The sequence below is a fragment of the Amblyomma maculatum genome, chromosome 2, assembly GCF_055883805.1.
Source record: "Amblyomma maculatum isolate TAMU_Amacu chromosome 2, ASM5588380v1, whole genome shotgun sequence".
Classification (NCBI taxonomy): Eukaryota; Metazoa; Arthropoda; class Arachnida; order Ixodida; family Ixodidae; genus Amblyomma; species Amblyomma maculatum.
The window spans coordinates 41,694,465-41,717,834 of NC_139345.1; the positions used below are offsets into that span (position 1 = coordinate 41,694,465).

The 23,370-nt window shown below is 48.8% G+C and overlaps 1 protein-coding gene across 1 annotated transcript in view; it reads right to left on the reverse strand.

Moving 5' to 3' along the window:
* Nucleotides 1-368: 368 nt before the first annotated feature.
* Nucleotides 369-23,370, reverse strand: part of LOC146198503 (semaphorin-2A-like) — a 31,342-nt gene continuing 8,340 nt past the window's right edge. Inside the window, exons 5-13 of the mRNA XM_084591920.1 lie at nucleotides 21,969-22,085; nucleotides 20,562-20,685; nucleotides 19,743-19,895; nucleotides 17,678-17,799; nucleotides 16,731-16,836; nucleotides 15,213-15,276; nucleotides 1,256-1,608; nucleotides 666-793; nucleotides 369-560 (exon numbers count right to left, since the gene is read on the reverse strand). Coding sequence (XP_084448046.1) covers nucleotides 369-560; nucleotides 666-793; nucleotides 1,256-1,608; nucleotides 15,213-15,276; nucleotides 16,731-16,836; nucleotides 17,678-17,799; nucleotides 19,743-19,895; nucleotides 20,562-20,685; nucleotides 21,969-22,085 — 1,359 coding nt within the window. The remainder of the gene's footprint in view (nucleotides 561-665; nucleotides 794-1,255; nucleotides 1,609-15,212; nucleotides 15,277-16,730; nucleotides 16,837-17,677; nucleotides 17,800-19,742; nucleotides 19,896-20,561; nucleotides 20,686-21,968; nucleotides 22,086-23,370) is intronic.

Below are 23,370 nucleotides of genomic sequence, written 5' to 3' on the forward strand. Positions count from 1 at the left end.
GGCACAGGAAGATTCTGGTGCGATATCGCCGTGAAAATAAGGAAAGCGTTTTACATTCTCCTAATAGTAGTAAGCAGACGCTATGAGGTGAAAACAAAGCAAGCATTGCTTGCTCACAGGTCCTGCTAATATAGATACAGTTATTGAAACCAGCTCCACCGAGCTCAAGGGCTCAAGCACCTGCCTGTTGACATGGTCGGGGCCATTGTTTCGACCATCTGAGCAATTGCCTAGACAATGGTCTAGCAGTACCCCAAGCAACATCACGTTTCCTCCGCGGTGCTTCCGTACTGTCTGCAAATTCACATGCTAGCTGTGATTTACTTGCTGTCGTGTGAATGGTACGGCATGTTAACGAATATCACCACCTATAAGTAGAAGGATGGCACGACATCGTGTCGCGAGCCTGCGCACCCGACTGTGTGAGGAAGACAGCGGCTGCCATCCCATCCACAGAAGGGGTCCTGCAGACAGGACGGGCAATCTTCGTGGCGCCCTTCGCAGGCATCCAGCCGGTACTGACGTACGTCCTCGTCCGTGAACACGTATAAGCTCCGGTGCTGCGGGCGGATGAAGCGCAATTCCCTCAACCTGTGTTGAACGTGCAGACAAGAGGAATTCAACAACGAGAAGTAAAGAGGACGTTACTGTCCAGGGCCACGTACTTTAACGGACACAATCATCTTGTTTACGGGATCCATCGTTGCGTTGAAGCTGTCCACCATTAGTGCAGGAGCGGGTACTTGACCAGCGGCGGATTTTTCTTCGGCCAACTTTAGTATAATGCCTGTATCTGGAAGAAATTGCCATCGTGAAGTGTGTTCCGTATAGCGTGGAAAATATTTATGATGGTATCACCGAGTATCTCATTTTTGTTTTACATTACCACGTTCACTGAGTGTAAAAGCATTTATGATACGGTACTCACAAAGCTTACTGACACAGACACTGTAATTTGACTTAGCCAACATCTATAATGCCGAAGAATAAGCCACCGCGAACAGCGAAGCGTCGTAGAACCATTGTGCCTGCGAAAGACCTTTTCCTCGATCACTATATACTGTGGGTTACGATGTAGCGATAAGCGATCACCATAGAACGTAAATAGTCCCTGTACAAGCGGGCTTGTTTTGATGTTTCCTTGCTCGCTTTATATTTTTTGCTTAACTCCCCTTGATTCTGGCCAAGCGTCTCGAATATAAAAAAAAGCTGCATGACTGCTTTTCGTCAGGAACCAAGTAGCAGAGGCACGAACCGGTGGCCACGTAGCAAATGACCCACGTGCCCCAGGTCTCGTTCAGCACGAAGACAGCCAGTCTGCGGAAGGCAACGGCCGGCATCGAGAAGAAGGGACGGTCGTGGCGTGGCTTCAACGCGTCGACGATGAGCGGGTGCTCCCGCAGAAACTTCTCTTCATCACCGGGGATGGCGCGTGCGCCCGGGGAGCAGGTCACGCCCGGACGTGGAAAGGGCACCTGACCCGTGGGCAACGGCTGGCTCAGCACGTAGTTGCCGCGGAGCGTCAGCTCGTACACGTTGCTCGTGTTGAACTGTGACTCGACATCGCCTAGAGCGAATGCGCACACCGCTGAGTCGGGTATACCGGGACTTCGAGATGAACGCCTGCAGGCATACGGATGGTTTCGCAGACATGAAGTGTGGTTAGTGGGCAAAGGCACATATTTTGTAAAACAAACTAGGTTTTGCGAAAGGAAGGAGCCCTATAGTTTTGAGGGAAACCCACGGAATTGTGGACACCTATACCTAACCAAGTCCAGAACATGTTTTATCATTTGTTTTGTATATTGCAGATTGGCTTATAAGGAAGGAAAGGCGCAGTATCTGGCAGGCTTGAGAGAAGAAAGATGGGAGTGGAAGCGGAGAGAAAACGTTCCCGTAGTGGAGAGACTTCCTCTCGAGACGCCGAGCTGTGCGGACGTGCGCCGTATAGGCTCTGGCCTCGCGACCAGTTTTTGTCACATTTCTGTGCCCCGCCGGGGTGGTGCAGTGGTAAGACGCCCGACTACTGTGCCGGAGTTCCCGGGTTCGAACCCGACCACGGCGGCTGCGTTTCGATGGAGGCGAAACGAAGAGGCGTCCGTGTGCTGTGCGATTTCAGCGCACGTTAATGATCCCCAGGTGGTCGAAATTACTCCGTAGCCCTCCACTACGGCTCCCCTTTCTCTCTATCCACTTTCACTCCCACCCTCATCCCTTCCCTTACGGCGCGGTTCAGGTGTCCACAGAGCAAGTGTGACAGATACTGCGCCTTTCCCTTCCTATGAACCAACCAACCAACATTTCTGTGACTTTGGCCCTGTGAACAGTGTTAAAGATTCGGAAGGGTGTTCCATGCCAACCGATACCGGATTTCGCCTGGTACGACCACTGACAATCCATTTTTCGGAACTTGTACCAGCACTTGGTGAACCGCGTTTGGCCTAACGTTAGGCCAAACGCCGGTGTCGAGCCGCCGGGACCCGCGCTCGCTTTCGCGAGTCACCGAGGGATACTTGCATCATGGTCTACACCGTAGAGGGTGAAGACGTTACTCCGGAGCAGCTTGCCGAAGGAGGATGGCAGACTGTACTAAACCTACAAGAACGCTACCGGCGCCGTGGCCCGAAGGAAGACGGCCAAGCGAGCCAAGACCTGACGGACGCGCGCGTTCCTCATAACCAAGGCAAGTCCAAACCCTCTCCTCTCGAAAATAGGAGGAAACCACCTACCCGACGTAGAAAGGCACCGCTCCCACGGCTACCAGCAGACGACTATAAAGTAGTCGTTAGGCCTAGAGGCATGGACTTGCGCACCGTCGCGCCACGCAACCTTCTCAGAGCTACCTGCATAGCGGTTAACCTACCGCTTCAAGAGGTGCTGAAACAAGACAGCCTTCGTGTTAACACAGTTAACAACACTTTCACGATAAGCACACCGCATAAGCTCAGGGCTTCGGTTTACAGTAACCTGCGACGGCTCAAGTTGGGCGAGAAAGAGTACGAAGTGACATCGTACGTGTCAGCGCCGGACGACTCTACGAGAGGCGTCATTTATTATGCGTATGACGGCGGAACTCCCGATGAGGTGCGACAAGGATTCCTGAAGCGCAACCAAGGGATTCCGGTGGTGGATGCTCGTCGCCTTGGCCAGTCAATGTCCATACTGGTGACGTTTGCCGGAAAGAAAGCTCCAGACACCATCTACTATTGGGAGAGTCCTTTCCGCGTACACCCGTACAGAGAGCAGGTGGAAACCTGTTTCAACTGCAGAAGAGTCGGCCATCGGGCGGATGTCTGCTACAAGCCCAGGACTCAAATTTGCCGCAGGTGCGGTGAAGAACACCTTCCGCCAGCCGAGGGGGAAGCTCACACCTGCACGCCGAAGTGCATTGTGTGCAAAGGGGCCCACAACACCGGGAGCAAGAACTGCAAACATCGCTTTGTAGAACGCCGCCCCAGACACAAGCAACAACACAAGAACCTGAACGATGAAGTCGACCAGCAGTCCGAACACACGCCGCGCTCAAGAGACAAAGCCGGTAGCCATTCATCGAGCCACCATCGAGGAAGCAAGACGCGCCACAGGTCGTCGTCCTTCCCACCACTGTCATCTAGCCAGGACGCCAGTTCGAGGCTGGGAAGCACGGACCGACGGCAGCGTTCGAGCAGGAGCAGGAGCAGAAGCAGCTCAGAGCAGGTGAGCTGGCCGGATACGGCTTCCCAGAATTACACCGCTCGGGAGAAGGAGCTCTTAGCTAAAATACAGTCCAGAGACGCAACCATTGCGCAAATGCAACGGGAAATAACAGAAATGAAAAGTCTATTTCAATCTTTGCAACCACCCGTAAAACCTACGCCAGTACCCCGTGCGCCTTCATCCACCACGCTAAGCGCCATACCCTCCACCAGTAATGCAATGGAGACGGACAGCCGCATTAACCTGAAAAGACCGGCTCCTTCCGACGAGGGTTCCGGATCGAAACGCGCTGCAGAAGCGTCTAAAGATGACAACCCGCAACCCACTACCAAATCTAAGTCAGCAGACAAGCTAAGAGCAGAATTGAGCGCACTCGAGAATAAATTTAGCGGTCTCGAGGAAAAAGTTAACGTTCTCACGCGCGAAGTAACTGAGCTGGGTTCAAACATCGCTGGTTTTTTTCAGCAAGTAGTGCAGCGTCTCGCGGCCCTGGAGGCAAGCCGTAATGTAATGCCGGCATCCGCGACCGTGCCCGTAATTATTCCTCCGATGTCTCAAAATGGCCCCTCGCCAGCAAATTGAGGTATGGCAGTGGAACTGCAGGGGATTCCGCAACAAACGGAGTAACCTGTTGTTTCACATCCAAAGCTTACCTAAACAACCGGACGTAATAGCCCTTCAAGAAGCTAGCGGTCCGGCGAAATTACCGGGCTATAAAGCGTTTACTCCCCCCTCGAACGCAGGGACGACGGCGACCATCCCATTCACAGCGACATTTGTTCAACGCAACATTACTGCTATACAACACACGATAGACAGTTCTAGCGAACAGTACACGCTACTTGAAATTGTGCCCAGAAAAAAGGGTGAAGCAAATCTTTTTATACTCAACCTATACAGTCCACCGAAAGACAGAGGGTCAGGAATTCCCGACCTACTGTGTAAAGCAACTCGACTCGCCGCAGGAACGCAGCTCCTTGTGGTGGGCGATTTTAATGCCCACCATTCGGCTTGGGGTTATCGGAAGAACAACCCCAAGGGTACAAAGCTGTGGCAGTCTATCCAGAACCTGGGCCTCACAATTCTTAACGATCCCCAAGAAATCACGCGGGTCGGCAACAGCATTAGCGCAGATACCTCGCCCGATCTCACCCTAACCAAAAACATTAGCGACGCCTGCTGGTCCAACACCAGAAACACACTAGGGAGCGATCATTACATAATAGCTACAACATTTGACACAACATTTCACAAACTGCACCACATGCGCACACGCATCACCGATTGGGATAGGTTCAGACGCTTACGAGAGCAAACTGCCCCCAGTCAGATAAACAACCTAACGGAGTGGATTGCTGCACTTAAAGAGGGCGTCAAGACCACCACGGTCGAGACGCCGACTGAGGAGCCGCACCAGACGACTGACTCCAAACTCCTCCACATGTGGGAAGCGCATGCCAGCCTACTAAAACGTTGGAAGAGACAGAGACACAATAGAAATCTACGCAAGCGTATAGCGCAACTCGAGCGCCGTATCGAAACGTACACTGTAGAGCTGCAGGAAAAACAATGGGGCCAAATCTGTGATAATATGAACGGGCAGCTTGGAAACAAAAAGACATGGTTCTTCCTCCGACACTTGCTCGACCCCACACAGACAAAATGCACACAGCGAGACCGACTCACGAAATTAATTCACCAATACCAGGGTACGGACGCTGAGCTACTTGCCGAACTGCGAACACGCTACCTGAGCACATCCCACACAGACCCTCTACCCGCGTATGAGGGTCTCCCCAACGACACCCTGGACGCCGACATAGCAGATGCCGAGGTCTGGTTTGCTCTCAGCCAGCTGCGTACCACCACCGCGGCGGGACCTGACGGGGTGTCAAACAAAACGCTCCGAAACCTAGACCACACGTCTGTCGCGGCCCTGACGGAACTAATGAACACCTACTGGAGGGAAGGCGAGATCCCTCAGGAATGGAGGCACGCGCGGGTCACCTTCATCCTAAAACCAGGCAAGAAACTCTCGATCGAAAATTTGCGCCCCATCTCCCTCACGTCTTGCATCGGAAAGCTAATGGAACATGTCATCCTTAACCGACTGCAAAATTACGCGGAAGACCGCGACTTACTTCCTCCAACAATGATTGGCTTTAGGGCAAACTTGTCCACGCAGGACGTGATGCTACAGCTTAAGAAGGATGTGCTGGACCCTCCGTGTGGAACTGGGACGAAGGCGGTACTCGGGCTAGACCTGAGCAGAGCCTTCGACAACGTCTCGCATGAGACAATCCTCACGAATCTCTCTCAATTGGACCCTGGTGAACGGATATTTAATTATGTCCGATCATTCCTATCAGAGCGGACAGCAGAGCTCACTCTAGGTAGCCTTAAATCAGATCCCATTCCTCTGGGAAGCCGGGGCACACCACAAGGCTCGGTGCTCTCGCCTTTCCTATTTAATCTTGCACTCATTACACTTCCCCCCAAGCTCGCTGCCCTGCCGGGGCTGCAGCACACCTTCTACGCGGACGACATCACCCTGTGGGTAACCACGGGGAATGACGGCCAAATAGAGGATACGCTGCAGCAGGCAGTCGACATAATCGAAACCTACGCGTCGGGAGCGGGCCTTGAATGCTCGCACGCAAAATCAGAACTGCTGGTTTTCAGGGCCAAGCCGCGAGGAAGAAATGCAAACCAGGCCCCCCCGATCGCCCTGAACGTATGTTTGAGAGGCCAACCGGTCAGGGAGGTTCAAACCATGCGCATACTGGGCATGTACATACAAAACAATCGCAAAAACACCGAAACAATCAACAGACTCACTGCCACGGTGAATCAGACTGTACGACTTATCAGACGAATCACCAACAAAAGAAAAGGAATGAAAGAAAAAGATCTCTGTCGATTAGTCCAGGCTTTCGTACTGAGCAAAATTGTCTACTCTCTCCCGTGCCTGAAACTGCAATTCGCGGAAAGAATGAAGGTCGAGAGCCTAATCCGACAGGCCTACAAGGCTGCCCTTGGGCTCCCGCACAGCACGTCTACGGAAAGGTTAGTGGCCCTTGGGGTTCACAACACACTTTCGGAGCTGTGCGAGGCACACCTTGTCTCCCAGCTCGGACGACTCACTCGCACGAACGCGGGAAGGTCCATCCTGTACAGACTACACATGTGCGAACAACTTCCAGAGCAGGACGCGAAAACACACTTACCTACACACATTAGGACAGCTCTATTCATTAAACCCTTGCCCAAGAATATGCACCCCGCGCACCACGAAGGCCGACGCATGGCGAGGGCTCGCGCCCTACATGCCAAGTACGGCCGACACGTCAATGCAGCATACGTGGACGCGGCGGAATATCGGCACACCCAGATACAAGCGTTCGCACTGGCCCTGTGAATGGGAACGGTTCTCCGTTGGCGGCCGCATCAATCGCATCCACCTCCTCCGAGACGGCGGAGGAAGCGGCCATAGCCTTAGCTATTGCAAACACGTCCGCCGATATTATATTCAGTGATTCTAAAACAGCCATTCGCAATTTCGCGAGGGGTCGCATCACGTCTACCTCCCTCCGCATCCTCCAAAGCACCCCTACTCCGGTTAGGGAAATTGAACTAATCTGGGTCCCGGCCCACTCGTCTAATCCGGGGAACGAGGCGGCTCACGCGCAAGCCCGAGGTTTCGTCGACCGGGCAGTGAGCGCGCCCTCCGACCCGAATTTCACGAAGGACGGGTTAATTTCTTTTCATGACATTACCCATCACTTCAGGCTGGAAAGGCGCACATATCCGCCCCCCCACAAATCTTTAACAAAGGCACAGGAAGTTACCTGGCGCCGACTACAAACACGCTCTCTCCTAAATCCGGCGGTGCTTGCCCTGATGTACCCAGGCCAGTACAATCCAACCTGCAGTAAATGCGGCGAAAGAGCGACATATGATCATATTCTCTGGAACTGCGCAAATGATCCACCTGCGGTGGAATTAATACAGCTCCCTTCTCCCGAGCAGTGGGAAGCCGTGCTGGTCAGCTCGGACCCGCAGATTCAACTACGGGCCATCGAGCGGGCTAATAAGGTCGCCGCCAGCCATGGACTAGCGGCCATCTAGTACGTCTCTCCATCGACCTGCTTGAGCGACGAAATAAATGTTTTCCAATCCAAAATCCCGTAGTGGAAGAACTATAGAGTAATTTGGCCACCTCTGGGAGACGCCCGACTACTGTGCCGGAGTTCCCGGGATCGAATCCCGGCCTCGGCGGCTGCGTTTCGATGGAGGCGAAACGAAGCGGCATCCGTGTGCTGTGCGATGTCAGCGCACGTTAAAGATCCCCAGGTGGTCGAAATTACTCCGTAGCCCTCCACTACGGCCCCCTTTCTCTCTATCCACTTTCACCCCCACCTTCATTCCTTCCCTTACGGCGCGGTTCAGGTGTCCACAGAGCAAGTGTGACAGATACTGCGCCTTTCCCTTCCTATGAACCAACCAACCAACCAACCTATGGGCCTTTAACGTGCGCGGACATCGCAATAATAAGGGGGGGGAAGGGGGGGACGAGGTTGGAGGGCAGCTGATCTTGGCCTTGATGGGGCTAGGACAGGTAGGTCACCGCCGCTTGCGGCGGGGGCTAGCCTACCGCTGAATTTTTATGTGTTGTAGGCCGTCATTCCCCCACCACCGCTTCGGTGGTGGACGACGGTTGTTGCGGCTTGCGTCTTTCTCTCCCTCTCCTTTTTTCCTTCTACTTTATCTCTTCTGTCTGAAATGTCAGCGCCGATCCCCCTTTCCATCTTCCACATAAGAACCACTTCTCTCTCTCTCAGCACACGTTAAAGATCCCCAGGTGGTCGAAATTACTCCGTAGCCCTCCACTACGGCTCCTCTTTCTCTCTTTCCACCTTCACTCCCACCTTCCTCCCTTCCCTTACGGCGCGGTTGAGGTGTCCACAGAAAACAAGTGAGACAGTTGCCGCGCCTTTCCCTTCCTATAAATCAATCAATCAATCAGGCAGCGGAGGTCCCCGCCGGGGTGGTGCAGTGGTAAGACGCCCGACTACTGTGCCGGAGTTCCCGGGTTCGAACCCGACCTCGGCGGCTGCGTTTCGATAGAGGCGAAACGAAGAGGCGTCGTGTGCTGTGCGATGTCAGCGCACGTTAAAGATCCCCAGGTGGTCGAAATTACTCCGTAGCCCTCCACTACGGCTCCTCTTTGTCTCTTTCCACTTTCATTCCCACCTTCCTCCCTTCCCTTACGGCGCGGTTGAGGTGTCCACAGAAAACAAGTGAGACAGTTACCGCGCCTTTCCCTTCCTATAAATGAATCGGAGGCAGCGGAGGTGCCCCGCCGGGGTGGTGCAGTGGTAAGACGCCCGACTACTGTGCCGGAGTACCCGGGTTCGAACCCGACCTCGGCGGCTGCGTTTTGATGGAGGCGAAACGAAGAGGCGTCCGTGTGCTGTGCAATGTCAGCGCACGTTAAAGATCCCCAGGTGGTCGAAATTACTCCGTAGCCCTCCACTACGGCTCCTCTTTCTCTCTTTCCCCTTTCAGTCCCATCTTCCTCCCTTCCCTTACGGCGCGGTTGCGGTGTCCACAGAAAACAAGTCAGACAGTTACCGCGCCTTTCCCTTCCTATAATAAAAAAGGCAGCGGAGGGCCCCGCCGGGGTGGTGCAGTGGTAAGACGCCAGACTACTTTGTATTGTGCCGGGGCACCCGGGTTCGAACCCGACCTCGGCGGCTGCGCTTCGATGGAGGCGAAACGAAGAGGCGCCCGTGTGCTGTGCTATGTCAGCGCACGTTAAAGATTGATTGGTTGATTGGTTGGTTCATAGGAAGGGAAAGGCGCAGTATCTGTCACACTTGCTTTGTGGACACCTGAACCGCGCCGTAAGGGAAGGGAGGAAGGTGGGAGTGAAAGTGGAAAGAGAGACGTTAAAGATCCCCAGGTGGTCGAAAGTACTTCGTAGCCCTCCACTCTCCTCTTTTCACTTTCACTCCCACCTTCCTCCCTTCCCTTACGGCACGGTTGAGGTATCCATGTTACAGATATTCCCAGTGGTGGTCCACAGGGTAATATCATCTGCATATGAAGAATGGGAGAGGTTTAGGATCTGTGACAGTTTTTGGGCCATTGGGGTGAGTGTAATTATGTTAAATAAAAAAGGGGAAATAACTGATCCCTGTGCGGTGCTCCTATTACCAAGGGTAAATGTGGGGGATTTTAGGGAACCGAGCCGAATTTCTGCTGTAAGATCCCGGAGAAATGCTGAAATGTTAGCGTGTGTTCGGTTTCTCACATACATATTGGATAATGCATCCAATATAGCGGTGTGATAGACCTTGTCAAATGCCTTTTGGATGTCTAGAGCCAGCAATGCTCTGGTGCATTTGCAGTTTCGGGGGTTGAGGATGTCATCGGATATCTGTAGCATGACATCTTTGGTACATAGATGCCAGCGGAAACCTAGCTTTGTGTGAGGACAAAGGCCGCGGGTTTGCATGTGTGTTTGTAGCCGATTCAAGACAACGTGTTCAAAAAGTTTCTCCAATACATGAAATTAGCGAGATAGGTCTAAGGTTCGATAGAATAAGATGTTTGCCGGGCTTGGAAATAAAGGTAACCTGAGCGTGAGTCCACTCTGAGGGAAGCGTTCCCTCTTTCCAGGGCTTGTTGAATAGTTCTGTTAATGCTTGGATGGAGTTCTCATCAAGGTTTCTGAGTGTTTTGTTCGTGATCTGATCGGCTCCTGCAGTAGACGTTGTGCGGAGTTGGAGCATGGTTACTCTGACTTCACACTTCGTGATGTCTACGTCTAGTTCAGAATTTTGGGCTCCTAGGTACTGCGGTAAGGGTGTCTTTGGTGTGGTTGTGAGGTACGTATCTTTTAAGGACCGGATAATTTTGTCGCTGTCCATGTCTAGGCCGTGGATAAGACGAGTCACATTGCGCCGCTGTATATTTTTGGCATGATCGGGTTCAAGAAGGCATTGTAAATATTGCCACGTGTCCTTAAATCCTAAATTTCCAGTAAGGCGGTCGCATACTTGTCCCCATTGCTGGTGACTGAGCTGTGCCGCGTGCGTCTCCATTTCTCTTATAAGAGCGGAGATGCGTAGCTTCAGGGTGCGATTTTGTTTGTTTTTAAGCCATCGCTTCTGTAAGCTTGAGTGGGCTTCCCACATGTAGAGTAAGCCGCTATCAGACACCTCGAGTTATGTGTGCATGGCATTTCTGATGTGGCCATGTTGACGTCCTTGTTGAGGTTAGACAACCAATTTGTAAAGTGATCTATTTGCGTTGGGGTCGCAGTACGAAGATTGCGAAAGCGGTCCCGGTTGGTAATTTTGATTTTCCGCTTCACACGAGGGGTTATAGAGGCTAGTGAGAGAGAGAGGTCTCAATTATATAGTGATCCCTGACGAGAGAGGTTTGCGCGTTTGTCTATTTGCATTGTGTGGTGTTTTCCGTGAGTGTGAGATGGGCTGCTGTTGTTTTATACACTATTGCCGATGCGCGTGTAATGTTGTGTATCATTGACGAGAGTTATATCTTCGTTTTGGAGAAGTGTCCATAGTCGGGCGCCTTTAGTGCAATTAGTTTTGTATCCCCATGTGATATGGCGGGCATTAAAGTCTCCTGCGTCTATCAACGTGTGGCTACCGCTGATTTTAAGGGCTTTATTTCATGACCGCTGTTAGAGAAGCAGTTTTCTCTCTCGGGGGCTGTAGATATTCAGAATTAATAAACTTAGTTCTTTCAACTTCTTGGGAATCAGCTCTGTTAAATGGAAATCGACATCTGCAACGTCCACATAGCGATCAGTTGCTGTGTAGTTACGGGGAATCAGTGTCGCCACTATGTTCTGAGGGCAGTTTGTTGGTATATGAGGGGTGTAATCTAGCAGTTTTACATGGGAGTTTGTTTCCTGCAATGCGATTACCGTTGTTGTTTCATCGGTCGAATGGGATTGAATATAGAGCTGCAGACTACTACGCTTCGAGCGGAAGCCTCTGAAGTTCCACTGCCACACCTTAATGTCCTGCCGATGTCCTGCCATCTTGGGCTTGGGATGCGGGTGGGATCAATTGAGATGCTGTAGTGGAAAGGAGCTTTTCTAGAGCAGCTTGTATTTGGAGCTGTTGCTGCTGCTTCTGCTGCTCCTGTACCGCTATCCGCGCGTCTACTCCAGCTGCCCATGCGTTCGTGCTGGCGCTCATATATAGATTCAAATTTAGTACAGCAGGCATCAACGGCTTTTAAAATTTATTTACAGGATAGAAAAAGTGCAGTATCTGTCACAATTCTCCGCGCACACATGTACCACGCTGCAAAGGTAGGTGGAAGTGAAAGAAGAAAGGGGGATACAGGTGCCGTTGTGAAGGGCTACAATACACCGCGCTATAATGGCTTTCATCTCATCGCACTTAGTGGTGAGTGTTTTTTAACGCGATAGCGATAAGGCGGGGGTAGAAATATTTTATTGCCATTGGAACAAATAGCGGGGGCGAAGCTCCTTGCATGGCACTTGGGTGCTCCCTTACTACATGGAAGACACCCTTATAAGGCAAAAGAAAGCCCTTGGAGAGCAATCCTCCTCATAGCACTGAAAATGACCTTCCGTTGGTCTTGATTTGAAGTGCTCTCCCTAGCAACGAGGAGGTTAATTTTTTAGACCGAGGTCTTACATTTCGGGCTAGAGCAACGAAGCCCCATCTACAGGCCGGGGTGCACCTGCTCTGCTTCCGTGATATTCTCTCGTACTACCGGACAAACGAAGGTAATATACTCCCCCAGCCCCCTCTCTCACCATAGCGCAGGCCGTACACTGGCGAAGCTTGCGGACTCGGACTACTCCATACCCTACACTTCTACATGCCCGATACACAGACCAGTTTTCCTCATCATGCAGACTCCGCGGCAAACCAGGAGACTTCCTACACCTCTTTCTTACATGCCCCACCTTTCCTTATCCCCCATCACCGAACGTCGCGATAGCGATAAAGCCCCCTTGAGCAGAAAAACCGGCATTCTCGGTGTTGACAGCATTGTGAGCGAAATATCACTGACATGCCACCGACAGGTGGCATGTCAGTGTACAGAATGGTCGGCGAGGCACTGATGTCATGAGACCACATGAAATGACAGGATCTGCTGTCTCGATCGTGCTTATACATTCAGGTGAATGGATGTGATCGGAATCAAGCCTTCCGCGACCCTTGCGCGGTCACGAAAACCCAACTCCTAGGTCACATAGACACGTCTGAGTATGCTAATAAGTACTTCGAGGTAATAGAGGCATAGTGGCACCAACTAAGGTTTTTTATATTAAGCCAATAGCAAAGCGGATGCACGCGAATGTGAATTAGCAAAAGCGGCCGCCGAAGGGTGAAGTTAACAATACAGCGTCATATTCTTAACTGCCGAGCTTATGTGTCCCCCCTCCTCCTTTTCACCCGCGTAAAGACTCAACTAGCCAAACTTAGCGCTCTGTTGCGTTTCTTCATACCGTGCTTCCCTAACCCTCCAGCCCCCATCACCCAAGCAAGTTCAGAAATGCCAGGTATTCATATTTCGTGTCAGCCTGACTAGAATTTTGCCAAAGATGAAGTTACTACATTCGCAAGAATGAGGCTTTTTTCTTCGAGTCACATTTATTTGAAACGGAGCTCTTAAAGTGTCCATACACATCCTATTACAATAATTTTTGAACTGTGAGAAAATCGCGTTGCAGCTTTGAGCCAAGTTCGCTTTTAGGGCAACCTCTGGCTGAGCGAACTGAACTGCATAGTTTACACTTCCCATTATTTCCGGGGTTTGAGAATCTCCACACAGATAGTGGCGCCCGTTGCTCGCTGGGTAATTTAGGGAAATGCTATGCTGAGTGAAAAAGGCTCAACGCGGCCGATGGCGTTTGTGGACTTTGAAATGGGACAGCTTTGCCTGGCCGTTCCATCAAATGTTGTTTCTCCCTAGAGACAGACCACCTCCACGTTCGTGTTTTTTTTTTTTTTTGCGAACTTATTTTTGTTTCTATTTTTGTTCTTTTCAGTATAAAAATGTTGCCTCCACTTGAAATTTCGGTCACGCAGGCGCCGCCCTCGCTTATGAGGGATGAGCAGGCTTCTTTTCAATGTCCCAGAAGTAAGCCCGTAAATATATTTCGACTTAGACAGTGAATAAGATGGAGCTGAATCTAAAAATGTTCACGCCTTGTGATTTCGGCGTCAGCACATTTTTCGCTAAAAGCACAGTTCGAAATTGAATAGGAAGTGGAAGTTGTGTCCATGACTTAAGAATGGAAGAAGCTAAATTTGCTTATATTTTTACCTAACCACAAATCCGCATAATCTCATTTTGTTAGAAGCATTGGAAAGTTGTTGCGATTATACTGACATCTCTATTTTACGCATTTTTTCTGAGCCAGGTAAACACCGTGCGAATATTTGTTATTTAGTTCATTATTTAGGCGTCTCTCATAGCCTAAGTCGCTTTGGGACATTAAACCCCACAAACCAAACCAAAAAAAAAAAAACAGTTCATCATTTAGATTTATTTTGGTTAGGTTATATGGCGCTTTGATTCCTAAAGGTTTTTCAGGGACTGCATACAGCTGATGTGGTTTGCCGTACGGTTGCCGCTAAGAAACGTTTGATTATGCAAGCATGGTCATTCCAGGTGCGCTGAGCTGGTATGCCTCACTGTAAGCGACCTTTTTCTTTTCTGCGTGTGCCACAAAAGGTGAGAAGCTCTGAGCCCAGTGGTTCTGGTGAGGTGGTTAATCATATTATATGTGAAATTGCATTTGCGCACGACTGAAACGAGGCATTAATTTATGACATGGGCTTGTATGCAGTGAAACTATCCGCGTATAGTCGCGGTGCAGTGATGCATAGCTGGCTGGCGAACGCGTGCGCGGCTCGTGCTGCGCTGCAGACCACGCTTGTAATCTTCTAGCGGGCCGAAACTATTTTCACATCTATTGCGCTTACAGTGATGGATTTGAAACAAAATACCGAGTTGAAAAGAGTGAAAAGAGGGAGGAGTTCGATTTTGTACAACGCATTTTTTGTTCTGTCCAAAAAGAAAAACTAGAGGTCATCATCGTTTTTAAAAGCTCCCGTGCGGGAGAGAAGGAGTGAAGTGAGATGGCAACCCTCCCTGTTTCCCCCCCTTTTTTTTTTCTCCCGGCTAAATCGGCTTTTCTACGTTGTCACCCAATGTTTGCATGCTTAACACAGCCTGCACCGTTTGCCCCCAAAGTATATAAATCAAGGAATATCTGGGGACAACTTCATTCCGAGCCGATTTTTATATTACAAATCAGAGCTCAGTTTGTTTTATTAACACAGTACCTATAGGCGTACATAAACAGAAGCAAAATATTTTACATGTATGGAACACCACATTAAGCTAAAATATACCGCAATAGGTACACTAAGCCTAGTATATGGTGGAAAACGCAGTATAGTGACCCGGTTATAGGTAGTTTGGCTTACGTGACGGTGATGAAGGCACCAAATAGCACGCCATTCTCCAGGTCGGGCACCCAGGAAGACGCGCCTTGGGCAGTAGGGAGACGAGGACAGGATCGAGATTAGGACCGAAGGAAAAGCATCTGTGTATTTAGCGCCAAACGTTTAGCATACCCAAGATGCTCTACTCAAAATACTAGTTCTCACGTAAAAGCGATACATGTCTGGTTCAAATGAGTGGGGTGAATAATTACTATCACCCGTCCAAATTTGAGTTGAAGCGCTAGCGCTTTATGTCAGGGGAAGTGAGCGGAAGTGAAGCTTAGAAAATTTTAATTTCGATTAAAACATAAGGGATCATAGAGCGCCATCTCGTATCCTGGCTGATATCACACCGTACAAAGGTTCTTGGTGACTTTTGGAAACGCGGTTTATTTTGACGCGAAAGATTTAAGGATCCCGTGTCTCATAAAAGACGACAGTGACCATGAATGAAAAATCCTGACCGGTCGACAGGATTAAGGCGACATAACGCGTGAGCATGGCGTCATGCGTCGGAAGTCATTAAACCTTGACAATTATTACGAATTAAATGCCGCCAAATGGCAAAATGATTCAAATGTATGAAGTAATTACGTTCGCTTAAAGAAAAGATGCAATATTTTAAGCGGAGTATGAATCCACGACGTCTGGGTCATGAGCCGGACAGGCTATCGAGCACTTGACTATAAATGTGTTCGCACCAGTGAAGCGCTCGAGTAACGACTTAAAAAGAAAGAAAAAAGGTGCACATGTGAATGACTGTTGAACAAACTCTTCGAAATTAATCCACAGCTCTCGCCAATACCTCGCTCGTCAGTCTCGATGTAGTTTGCAATGCGAAAGCACATTATTCTTAAATTAGCATGCTACCTTCGCAGTGCTGTGGATTGCATCCAGGTTATATCCTCTCATTTCTCAACTCGCTTTCAACTCTAATATAAATGGTGTGGAGCCATGCACCTCACTCCTTGCTACAGGACAGGGGAGGCTACGAAAGCTTTACGCGTGTGCACTTGATATTAGTACACTTGAAGAATAGACTGGAAATGAATTCGCTTTAGCTACAGGAGAACTGTACTATGTTTTATTACAGGGCTAGCGTATAGAGGCATTTGCAGATTCCGTCAGAAACGGATTGTTTTTCGCGTGGTACTTAACAAACCAGCAACCACACCAGTAGACAACGCCAACTTTTCAATCGCCTGAAAAAAAAAAAAAAAAGTATTTTTTTCGCTTTTACTCACATGCTTGAAGGAATGGAAAAGAAATCGCAGTTGTCAAAAGTGAAACACAGCATGCCGCTCTACGTGAGAAAATATATACAATGCCCTTAAAGCCCACCTGCATTCCCGCTTACAAAAGAAGGCGAACCTAGTTTAGACACAAGAGAGTGAACGCTAGCCAACACTTCTACAAGAGTAGTTGTAGGCGAAAATAACTTATCATGTCAGAACTTTGACCCCGTTGTCTTTATGTTACTCGAGTGTATTCCCTACTCACATAGTTCGTCAAAACTGAAGCCCGCATCAGTAGGATCGACGCATTGGAGACGGCCCTTCATCAACGACGTCCACATACGATTCGTGGTCTGCTCGCGAATCTCGTTCTGTTAGTGTCGAAAGTAAAATACAAAACGCATTTCTTTAAGTGGAATAAAACGCTGTCAGGGATTCATGCACTGCGCCAAATCATTTGCGAATTGCCCCCCCCCCCCCCCCCCCCCTCTTCTCCTCAGAAGTACAGCACATGGCACGTGAATCTGCAGGCAGTAGAATACGCAAAAGAACAATAAACATTTTGAACATGTGCGTGTCATCGGTGCATGTGCACATCACGAGCTGTGCAGCTAGCGCATTCAAGGAGTAGAGCTGTGCCAAAAGTTCCCAAGGTGCACATCGGAAATGCGCGCTATTAGTATAAGTGAGAACTCTTCGCGCTTTCAAGCGGTCGCTGCCTTGGCACGACCGCGTTGAAGAACAAAAGTAAGGGCAAACATGCTTAATTCAAAGACGCTTCATTTATTCTGAAGGCTGCCGTGGTTCAATGGCTACATCAATCAGCGGCTGAGCATAAAGCAGTCGGATTTGTTCTTGGACACGGTGGTTTTATTGTCAACGGTAGTAAGGTTCAAAAAGCTTCCGTGCTGCAAAATGTAAACCCAGGTGATTTACATTTATCTGCAGGCCTCCACTACATCAGCTCTTATAAATTCGCGTAAAGCTTTAGGGAATTAATAATCACGTTCTGGGCAACATTTTGAGGGCCCATAACGACGGGAAGAAATCAAAGATGTTCAGGTTATCGTTACCACAGATTTTTGTTTTTGGCTTCCCCAAGACACGCTCTCCAGTTTAACGCCGGGGTTCAAAGCAGCAAAATTATTTTCTAAACGTGGCAGGCCAAGCCGCGCCCACTGATATTTGGAAAACATTGAAGAAATGTCGAACCTTGCAGACGCGTGCCAGTGTGGAGACGTTCTTGACACCGCAGGCCCTACGCTCTAAACCTTCCTCGGAGAACACAAAGTAGGCATGATCCCTCGTTGAGAAGGCGGCCACCGAATGAGGTTCTGCGAATGTAGCCAACCCAACAGTAAGTGCGCGCTGCTGCGGCGATGTGTGTAGCTGCATGCCTTCAACGATAGCTTCCATTGAGCACAAGAATTTACCAGTTAAATCATTAAACGTTCTTACCTAATAACGCTGTTAATGGCAGTTCCATCCATATCGTTATGGCAGCCAGATAACGATAGGCAGACAACAGTAGAGCATTAGAATGCAGCGGCTACTCAAAAATCACGCTTTAAGCGAGACAAAGTTCAGAAATACTGACTAACAAATATCCCGTCATCATTAAGTGCCAAAAACATCACGTGCGCAGCAACTTGACACCTAATGGTACAGTGATGCATTAAGCGTATCGGAGAAATTTGGGAAGAGTTGCCAAAGTTTATTAACAGAGTGCTGAAATCTGACTGCGGTTACTGACGTAAATCAGTTTATCTTTAACATGCCAAGTGGCACATATAATCGACCGATTTTAAGTTCCTCGGTGCACCGATGAACCCTATTGAAATTCATATATCTAGCAATACCTACAGCTGTAGAGGCAACACTGCTCCTCCATACGAAGCGAGTAGCCCTAATTAACAGTGAGTTCTGGCTGCATGTCGATGAGATCACCGCGATGTGTCCCCAATAAACGTTCTCACGATGGTGCTATAACCAAGAAGGATTTGGAGGGGTTTACGGGGACCATGTTGCGGAGAGATCGCGGGTGTATAAGAGAGCCAAGTTTCGAGGCTTTTATCCTCTATCTACAATTATGTAATCAGTTGGAGTGCATTGCCTGCAATGCATGCTGTTCCACTACAATAGTCGTGTATTCTTTTCTGATGTGTGCATACATAAGAATCTGCAGCCACAATGTGTGAGCCAATAAAGCTCACACACTAACTAGAGCGGTTAACTCGCAAGAACGCCTAGAAAAAGCAGATTATGAGCTGCGAAACTTAAAAAGGCATATGGCGGTCCCTCTTCGACTTATTCGGTGCGTTCTGTTATTCTCAAAAAAACGGCGGTCATTATGCCCTGCGAGTCGCCTAAAATTAGGCCTGGACTTCCTCCTTTTAACTTCCCAGGAACATTGAGTCTCAAAGGATTGATCAGGAACGACTAGTTCAGAAAACCGCTATATTGTTTGAGCTTGTGGTTAGTCCTTGACGCTACCTTGATTTACCCTCAACTGTCGAGGTACAGTCGAGCGCGATTTGAAGGTTATCGCGCGAGCGTCGACGAGCCTATCACTTCAGGCACCTGGCGGCCGGTTTTGGAACAGGAAAAGTCATGATTTCGCACTCTTCCCTCCCTCGTTCGCTGTTCGATGCAACAACCATCACCCCCACGACAAATTCACCGCCCTTTCTCTCTACTCTAAGCTTTACATTTGTTGATATAAAGTGTCCATTTTCAGATAATACAGAAGAATATGTCATGCGCGCTACGATCACTGCCTGTTTGCAGAAGCAAAAAAAAAAAAAAAAGAAGCAAACTAATAGCCCAGCAGGGAGTGACGGCTGCTGAAGGAACAGCAAAAAGAGTGAGGGAAGCTGGCTTGATGCCTCCCTCGCCTCGGCAGAGAATTCTGGGCCATGGTGCTGTTCACGTTTTCGGTCGACGCTCGCGCGATAACCTTCAAATCGCGCTCGACTGTACATGTGTCCATCTTTTTAAAGCCTAACTTTCTTTTCTTTCCCTTTTTTTTTTTTCGTGATGCAGAAGAAGCCACGATACTTTTTCAGATGTTGCACACAGAAGTTTAGGGCAGCCACGAAAACCAAGATACTCATAAATTAATCTAAATACAGCTATATTTCTGCAGGTCAGCGCTAAGGACAAGATTATAGTTTCTCAAGGGCAGAAGGCATATATTTAGGCTACATGTGCCAGTCACCTCCTTCAGTTGCGCCTATGCAGTATGCTCATGAGGCAACAAGGTATACTGCTGACTTACTCTGGACGACGCGGATGTCAGTCCCGAAGAGAGGAGGATAGATTGGCCTTGTAGAGCCTGGCACGTAGACTCCCGACCGGAAGAAGCCATGCTGGTTCTGTTTATTCACGGTCAGAGCCACAACAGAAGACCTGTTATTCTCGGGAGCATCATCTGCAGAAAACATGTCACCACTAAATGTCTTTCATTACCTGAGATCAAGAGGTTGAATCAGCCTAGACCGCAGAGGTAACGCTGATAAAGGGGGCCAATAAACATGCAAATGAACAGAGATACGAAGTGAAAGAGGACTTAGCGTCCCATGAGAGAAAATAGTGGAAAAAGGAGGCAAATAAGTTCAGGGAAGACAGGAGCGAGCCCTAGGGGAGGGGATAGGGTTAGAGGGGTTCGTGAGTGCTGTGTGTGTGTGCGTGTGCGTGTGTGTGTGCGTGTGCGTGTGCGTGTGTGATTACGAAATTTTAGAAAAATTTAAGAAAACATTCTGTGAAGGTTATCAAGCAGCTGCATGCAAAGGCCTTGACATAGAAATGTTCGGAACTTGAAAAATTTCTCGGGTATCGCGTGTAACATCACTGTAATAACTAAACCTTATTTTCCATACTTTTGTCACAATATACTACAAATCTGTTTCCTCTCTGGTGCATGCCACAGATGCATACTCCGCTTTACAGCCACCCAGCCACTGTTCCAGATTAAACGACACACTCGTTTGTAGATCGAGACAATAAAACGGCGGCACTATGGACGAGCCAACAAAGCAACCACCATGTATTATTTCCCTCAACAGCTTTCCTTACACAATACAATTCTAGCGCTCACCCAGCCATAGAGATGAACTGTCCTGGTAGACGTAGAAGGGACAGCGGCCCTCCGCCTGCTCGCTTTGGTTGTTTCCTCCAATGGACACCTGGCTGGCTACCGGCACCAGCGACAGATCTGCGGACTGCAGGATCGCACGGAACGCATCATGCGACAAACACCAGTGCCTTATATGCTATGTCACCAGTATTGTCCAGCCACGTGCACAAAATATATGGCTATCTCTACTAGACGTGCAAAGTGTTTGAGGACGCTGACAGTGTACTAAAACGGGACAAGTGTTCAGTTCGCGGTGTTGGTAGTGTCCAGCCGACATTTCAGTGCACTTATGTCCAAAGCATGGGGCGCTTGCATGATAATGGGACATCGCCACAAAACTGAGCATTTGGTTTCATAAATGGTGAATCACGATGTAATTTAGAGGCCTGATATCGGGAAAGTGTAGTGTCCGATTAGTGCACCAAGTTTGCGTTAAACAGAGTTGCTGCGATGAGAAAGCTAGTCTACAAAACGTCGATAGTGTATTAAATAGTGCCTACACAGAGATACACGAGCAGTAAAATGAGCGAAATTTCAGATAATCTGCAGAATATAAGCGACTGCTTAAACTCAGACGCTTTGTACTTCGTTGTTTAGATATAAGTAATGTAAGTCTAGATGTAATAGTAATGTAATATTAGAAGTCTAGATGTAATAATAAATAAAAATGAGGTCAGCTAACTTAATATAAAAAAAAGGTATCTGAACTTATCTAATATCGAAGCCTAACTACCACTCTGTGAGGGCTTTCGGCTTACTGACCGCTGAACGAGAACGTGCCGCTGCCTTTGAACTGCTATAGTAAATAAAAATTAACTGATGGAAACCAACGCAATGCCGTTTGCGTTTGCTTCAAGCTGCGCGTAACTGTACTTGGCAACCGGTGAAATAAATTACAATCAGATAATGCAGCAATGGCCTCGCTGACCACCTGTGCACCACATTTTATGCCACTTCAACGAAAGTGTACGTGCAAGCTAAAACCTGTGGCATGCGCATGACACAAATTTGCAAATCCTGTGCCACCTGTATCGGCAAGGAGTTTATTTTGCGCAGTTAAAAACGCGAGCTTGGAGCCCCTTTATCCAAAATGAAACGCCGTGACTGTAGACACGCCACAAGCCACCATTGCTCTCGCTCCTTTCTTGGAGGCTTCAGCCGCACAATTTTAACTCACTCCGCCATATAAATCCCGACAAAGTAATGCAACTCTACAATCCTAATCATCATTGTAGTGCCCTCTTGTCTGAAGAAGGGCAAGGATGCCTCAGAAAAACGAACCTCTATTGAGTGCGGAGGATTTCGTGAAGCCTAACGATTATCCGCAGAGGCCAGCTGTTTACCTATTGCCAGGCCCCTTTTACCAACCTGCACTTGCCAGTCCGTGGGAGCCCTGGCGTTGGTGCCACAGACGTAGAGCGTACTGCCGTTCCGGATGGGGTGCACCTCGCGGATGTGGTTACGGCAGTCAACGTCAGTGCCCAACTGCGCCGACCGAAGAGGTTACCGGAAGTCATTTTTTCTGCCAGACTGAAACTTGCTGTGTAGTCATGTCATGCCGCTTATGTTTGCACGCCGTTTTCGTGTGCCGCTAACTTACAGAAATGTTCAAGCTTTCCAGTTTATTTAGAATCATCCTCCGCACAACGTGCAGTTAGCTTTATGCTAATTCACAGTAAACCACATGCTCAAGTCACGTAAGCTGAACCTTGCATTCTCTACGTGGTAAGAAGTTCTAACTCACGGCACAGGCCCGAAAGCGAAAACGTGAAAGGATGCCGCGATATTCACTGCGCACGATGAGTTTCAGATCTGCGTCATTGGTTCTGGAGCAGAGCACTCCTCGAAGGGAAAAGTATAAAACGGGCAGAGGACGGGAGAAATAAAACTTCCAAAAGATTCTCAAGGAAACTATGGGCTATCGAAGGGCTTCACTTCGAGACCGAGTTAATCACAATAGATTGCTCTTAAAAGAGGTGTGCGGTTTAGGGAAAGAAGAGATCGAATTCAAACTATACAGGAAATAGGTTTAAAGGGAGCAGGATGTGTGTCTTGACGATAGATAGAAAGAGTAGAAAGCGGGCCATCTAAGACCACGGTACAGTAGTTATTGCTTCTAGCTATGACCATCATTTGCCTTCGATATTTCCGTCTGAAACGTGCTTCCACTCGCCATGTAGCGTTGCTTTTTGGGGATAAATCAGCTCGATTCTAATTTTTCAGCAAATTTGAAGAATGGATAAGAACTTGAGGGTTTCAAGAGCCAAAACAGGCTTTTGAATATATTCAAATGTTTAAAGGACCTGTGCGGACCCTTTTGGTGTGTATTGTCTGTTTCTTGTATCCGTCCGTCCAACAGCGCAGGCTATTTTTTTTTTTTCCTCTCTTTGGAAAAATGGTTAACTAAACAGTTCAACGTGTTTTGTTCAGTAGGCCTATGTAAGGTGCCCAAAACGTTTTGGAACATGAAAATCATTTGAAGCCAAAATTTTTTTACTATCTAAAGGTTCCGCAAAGCATTAAGAGATTGATTATAATGGTCACACAGGGAAGATCGCAACTCTATGCTTAAATTGCCGAAAAATTAATTTTTGTCCTAAATTTTGCGTTGAAAAACTTTTGTGGGCTCATGCACTTAGTGTAAAATGTGTGTGTAACTCAGAGTGCGGGATTGGGGGTGCAAGCTTCCTTTTTCGGTTAAGGTAAGGCGCGCGCTTTTTGGTCGCCACAGCGCGCGCTACCAAGCGACACGGTTGCGTCTATCGGAGGT